This window comes from Puma concolor, chromosome A2 (genome assembly GCF_028749965.1).
Source record: "Puma concolor isolate L17-30 chromosome A2, mPumCon1.1.hap2, whole genome shotgun sequence".
NCBI classification, from domain to species: Eukaryota; Metazoa; Chordata; class Mammalia; order Carnivora; family Felidae; genus Puma; species Puma concolor.
Window position 1 is genome coordinate 160892756 of NC_141668.1, and position 6200 is coordinate 160898955.

At 45.1% G+C, this 6200-nt stretch overlaps 1 protein-coding gene across 1 annotated transcript; it reads left to right on the forward strand.

Moving 5' to 3' along the window:
* Window positions 1-3664: 3664 nt before the first annotated feature.
* Window positions 3665-6200, forward strand: LOC112852340 (olfactory receptor 7C1-like). The gene has a single exon (XM_025915826.2). It carries the CDS (start codon window positions 5125-5127, stop codon window positions 6088-6090), a length of 966 nt encoding a protein of 321 aa, XP_025771611.1. The 5' UTR covers window positions 3665-5124; the 3' UTR covers window positions 6091-6200.

Genomic DNA, 6200 nt, shown 5'->3' on the forward strand with positions numbered 1-6200 from the left:
AAACAGGCTCCAGGCTCTGAGCCATCAGCCCAGAGCCTGACGCGGGGCTCGAACTCACGGACCGCGAGATCGTGACCTGGCTGAAGTCGGACGCCCAACCGACTGCGCCACCCAGGCGCCCCAAACCAGAAGAGATTCTTAAATGCAGAGAAGAAGCTGAGGGTTGCTTAAGGGGAGGTGGGTGGGAGAATGAGTTAAATGGATGATGAGCATTAAGGAAGGTGCTTTTTGGGATGAGCACTGGGTGTCATATGTAAGCAATGAATCACTGAGTTCTACTCCTGAAGCCAAGACTATACTGTATGTTAACTAACTTGAATTTAACTAATAATAATAAAAAAATAGAAGTTAGGATGAAGTTTCAGGGAGGATCTTATCTGAGATGGATGTGGTCAGGCAACATAGCCATATCTCTGAATTGGACAATCCAGTCCAATCTCTGAATTGGAGATCCAGTCACTCACAGCAGCTCAGAGGCTCACGGGGTGGTGTATTTGATGCGCCCTCATAAGAGGTTACATGCATGGGAGAGATGTCCACTCCAGGGGAGATGGATCCATTGGTGGAAAGGGAATATGCACCTGACTCCCAAGGTGGACACATGGGGACTGAAATGGCAGAAAAGTTTCCTTTATTTATGGTCCCTTGGCTTCTGATAAGCTAAATTGCTTAGAGAATTGAGCCCCACTAAGGGAATACAGGCAATATGGGGCTCTGAGAATTCAGCCTCTGAATCCCCTCTGCAGAGCTCACCTGCCTCTCAACAGCCATAGGCTGAAAGCATCCTCACCATGACCCTCCTAGATGTCCAACTAATCCGAAGAACCAGCTCCTGACCATCCATTTCTTGCCCTTTCTACATCAATTGTCCCTGGAAGGAAGGACCAGTAGAGCCAAATCCATTGAGTGATGCATCTGGGAAAGCCAGAGTAGTCCAGTAAGTACTCCAGAAAAGTGGTGTGGAAGGCAGGAAGGCTTTTCTTAACCATGCCTTTCTTAACCACTGATTCCAAATCCTTCTCATTTCAGTCTGAAGAAGACTCTTCATACCTTCTCAGATCCATTCTTCTCACTTCTCTTCTCCGAGCATCATTCCAGGGCCTCTCTCTTTCTGCAGCAGTAACTGTCCCTCCCTTATGTCTGTTCACCTGTCTCGGGTTCTGCTTTATTCCCAAGTTAGCCTTTCCTCTTGTTTGTGAAGCACTGAATGCGTGAGGCAGCCCCGCAGAGTGAGAAGGGCCTTGAGTTGGAGTCAGGCAGATGTGAGTTGGAATTTCCCCTTTCCATCCAGTGCCTGATAGACCTTGGAAATGTTTCTTCTATTCTGTGTATCCTTTTTCATCAGCACAAGAGAGAGTGGAAGGAGGTGTCACAGTATGCTTATGGGAGGACTGATAATGATGGATCAAGTGTCCAGGACATGGTGCCATCTGAAAAACACCATTTCTTTATTCACTTTATTCGCATGACACATTCCAAAAGAATTTTGGGGAAATTACACAATACTTAGGACAAAATGCCTTAAGTGTATATGACAAGAGAAATAACGTGGCCGAAGGAAAGGAGACCCAAACCCAGAGGAATAATTACATGAGTAAGTGAAATATCTACCATGAAATGTTACCATGGGTGCCAAAATTCGGCCCCTGATATGACTCTGAGAATTCCATTGAAGACAAACGACTCTTTTTGTGCTATTAGGATTAAATTTGGCTGTATAAATGGAAAGACTAAGAAGAAAAAGGGTTCATATTCAATTAGGGGTATTTGCCTCCCCTCTTCAAGGAAGTGGCACGACGACTTTATGCTAACATGAGGAATAAGGGTTCATTCCATCTCTGCTTCCACATCCGTGGTGTGTGGTTTTCCAAGATATGTTAGCTGTGGGGTCATGTGTGAATTCTAGGCAAGGAAGAGATAGAAAAGAGAAAGTCTTCTAAAGAGCACTCCAATATTCCCACTCAATAACTTCTCATACTTTCCACCAACTATCCATGATTGAATGAGAAGGTGGGAAATATAGCATCTTAGCTGAGCGTATGACCGCCTCCAAATAGAGTCAGGTTCCAACAACAGGAAAGAAGAGAATAGATGTGTTACATAGGCAATCTCTGGCACAATGATTAATTACAAGATTCATATTATCCATAACATTAAAATAAAATTGTTGATAGAACCTGACCCTTCTTGATACTAAGGCAAAAAGACAGTGATCTCCCCAATTCTCATGAAAGTCACATTGTGTGGTGGAAAGAGCAATGTCTCCAGCCAATTCAGGTTCTTGAAATGTTTCTGAATATAGGCTAGAAGCATCACACATGGTAATAGCCACACCGTAGGATAGGTGAGGCAGGAACATTGTTATCATGGCTCAAGTATTTCGTCCCTCACACTTGAAATGATTTCCAGTTTTTGGGTCCTCCCTCAGTGGATCAACAGAAGAGACATGGCGATGCTTTTGGGGTTGTCTTAGGTGATGTAGGGCACAGTCAGGGGGATATCCCCATATCTCTGAAGGAAGGTAGCAGAATTTCAATGGGCCTCAAAACAATGGATATCTCATTCCTTCTGAGTGTGGAGAATCTCCAACTCAGGGACTCTGGGATTGTTTCTTTGGCCATCTTTCAGAGTGGAGGCCAAAGCTGAAGAAAGAAGTGCTCCTTCTAAGATAAAGAACCCCTGTGCTTATGGATTCACCTAAGTAGTGAGGGAATTTAATGAGTAACCAACTAGACCATCAACTACTTTTTAAAATTCCTGGTAAACTTGATGCTGACAATATTCCTCAGTATTTTCAGTGCTTTTGTGAAGTGTTGGGCCTATGGAGTTCTCTGCTCCATCATTTTCCCTGACATCAATTATTTTGTAAGCTCTTTTTAAAGATTTTATTTATTTATCTATTTATTTATGTATGTATGTATTTATTTATTTAGAGAGACTGTGATTGGGGAAGGGGCAGGGGGAGAGAGACAGAATCCTAAGCAGGCTCAACACCCAGGGTAGAACCCAATATGGGGCTCGAGATCAGGAACTGTGAGATCATACCTAAGCCGCAATCAAGAGTTAGATGCTTGGGGCTCCTGGGTGGCTCAGTCGGTTGAGCATCCGACTTCAGCTCAGCATCCGACCTCATGGCTTGTGGGTTCGAGCCCCACGTTGGGCTCTGTGCTGACAGCTCGGAGCCTGGAGCCTGCCTCGGATTCTGTGTCTCCCTTTCTCTCTCTGCCCCTCCCCTGTTCATGTTCTGTCTGTCTGTCTCTCTCTCTCTCTCAAGAATAAATAAACATTAAAAAAATTTTAAAAAGAGGGGCACCTGGGTGGCTCAGTCGGTTAAGCGTCCCACTTCAGCTCAGGTCATGATCTGGCGGTTCATGGGTTCGAGCCCCGCGTCGGGCTCTGTGTTGACAGCTCCGAGCCTGGAGCCTGTTTCAGATTCTGCGTCTCCGTCTCTCTCTCTCTGCCCCTCCCCTGTTCACGCTCTCTGTCTCAAAAATAAACATTAAAAAAATTTTAAAAATTTAAAAAAGAGTCAGATGCTTAACTGACTGAGCCACCCAAACACCCCATTGTTTCAAATATTTTAATTAATTAATTTGTTTGCTTATTTATCTGGAGAGAGAATTTTGTAGGTTCTCTTTAAAGTGCATGTGCATGCGGAGAATAAGCTTAGGAATTCCCTGGGCTTGCACGGATGGGTTAACAAGGCATCAAGAATTAGAAAGCCACAGGATGCTCACAACCAAGTTTGGGTAAACAAGATTAGGTACAGAGGTATAGAGAGGGCTGGGCAGAGACCCCAGTATAGAGAGGGCGGGACAAAGTCCCCACTACAGAACAAAGGTATGAGGTAAACAAGATTAGGTATTCAGGGAGGAAGCACCCCCCCAACTTAGTACAATAGCAGAAAGCTGCTTTCCCAGGAAAGAAGGACCAAATTAGGTAAACAGGTAAATAGGGCTATAGACCTCTGCAGGGTGAAGTTGCCCAGAGCGGAGCTAATTAACAAAAGAAAGGTGCCTTGTTGACCCTGAGGTAGCTTGTTCTGTCTTTCTTGTCCTCTAGGCCAATTTTGGTAAACAGAGGTGGTGCCTCATGTCTGTTGTAAACAACCTTCCACCCAGCCTCCCGGGGCCAGGGTTTTGTTTTGTATTAACCCAAGCCCCTAACCCCACATATCTTCAAAACCCCCTTTCCCTCCTGTCCATGAGTTAATGTTCACAGTTTCATTGTCTTTTTGTGCACATCCATCACCATGTCTGTAAGCCTTCTGATCCTAATAAAAACAGAGCAAGGAACCTAAATCAGGGCTCTTGTCTTCTCCCGGACATTAGCCATCTCTCGCATTTTAATCCTGCATCCCGCTTTCTTGCGAGACAACAAAGAACTTTAGACCCACAGTCTACAACATATGTATGTGTATAAAAACTCTGAATCTTAACCTTAAAAACAAAAAATACCCAAATGTAACATCAGCCTAATATGCGGTGCTTGTATACCTTTTATAGATATTTGCTTTGAAAAACTAAATTCAGGCTTCATAAGCAGTGTTTGGAATAGTTAAGGCCAATGAATGAAACTATGAACTCCACAGGGATGGCAGAAAAAAGCTCTATTAATTGGGCTCCAATTTTTGCCTACGTATTAAGTGAGGAGGCTTGACCCAAGATGTAGAAGAAAATAAAAGTGGGGAGATAAAAGTTGAAGGACCTGATGCCACAGAGGTTCTAGACCAACACTACGCAGTCATGAATGAACAGGTGAGACTCTGCGACCTTGTTGCAGTGTAGCTTCTGATTCGGCAAGAGTGAATGTGGCCTGGGACTCGGCATTCACATAAGCTCTTGGGCAATGTTGATCCTGCTGATCCATGGACCACACTCTGAGTAGCCAGGCGATGAAGGGGGACAGCTGCTTTGGAACGAGGATTACATTTCCAGCGAGTAGCAGTACAAAGGAAGGATGAAAGCATTTAAAACTCCCCAACTGAGCCAATGATATAAGGGGCAGTACTTTATTAATCCATTCACTGAAATCGAAGGCAACCACATTTCTGTGCCATCAAAGTGATGGTAATTGAATGTTGATTTTTTTTCCCCTCTCTTTCCTGGTAGTGGTTTCATCCACATGGAATCAGGAAATCAAACACGTGCTTCGGAATTTCTCCTCTTGGGATTTTCAGCAAAGTCAGATATTCAATTTGTGCTCTTTGGGCTGTTCCTGTCCATGTACTTGGTCACGGTCACTGGGAACCTGCTCATCATCCTGGCCATCTGCTCTGACTCCCTCCTCCACACCCCCATGTACTTCTTCCTTTCCAACCTGTCCTTGGCTGACATCTGTTTTACCTCCACTACTGTCCCGAAGATGCTCTGGAACATCCAGACTCAGAGCACAATCATAACATATGAAGGCTGCCTCAGCCAGATATTTTTTTTCATTGTGTTTGGATGCCTGGACAACTTACTCCTGACCGTGATGGCCTATGACCGCTTTGTGGCCATCTGTCACCCCCTGCACTACTCAATCATCATGAACGGCCAGTTTTGTGGGCTGTTGGCATTGGGATCCTGGTGCCTCAGTATCATGGGTTCCCTGCTCGAGACCTTGACCCTTTTGAGGCTGTCCTTCTGCACAAACATGGAAATCCCACACTTCTTTTGTGATCTTCCCGAAGTCCTGAAGCTTGCCTGTTCTGACACCTTCGTCAATAACATGGTGGTGTATTCTGCAACTGGCCTTCTGGCTGTGATTCCTTTCAACGGAATACTTTTGTCCTACTTTCAAATTGTTTCCTCCATACTCAACATTTCCTCAGCTACTGGCAAGTACAAAGCCTTTTCCACGTGTGGGTCTCACCTCTCGGTGGTCTCCTTGTTCTATGGCACAGGTCTTGGGGTCTACCTCAGTTCTGCAGCGACTTCATCCTCTAGGACAAGTCTGGTGGCCTCAGTGATGTACACGATTGTCACGCCCATGCTGAACCCCTTCATCTACAGTCTGAGGAACAGGGACATGAAGGGGGCTCTAAGGAGACTACTCAGCAGGGTGGTGCCTCTCAGCAGTGGGGTCTCCGGAGGAGTCTTATGGTAACTGGGTGCACAATATGGAGGCCCATAAATCCTGGCTTGCTTCATCCAATATCTTTATTTTTTCCCCAGTTGTACCTGTTTTAAAGCAGTACTTTCCTGGGGTCTTCCCTG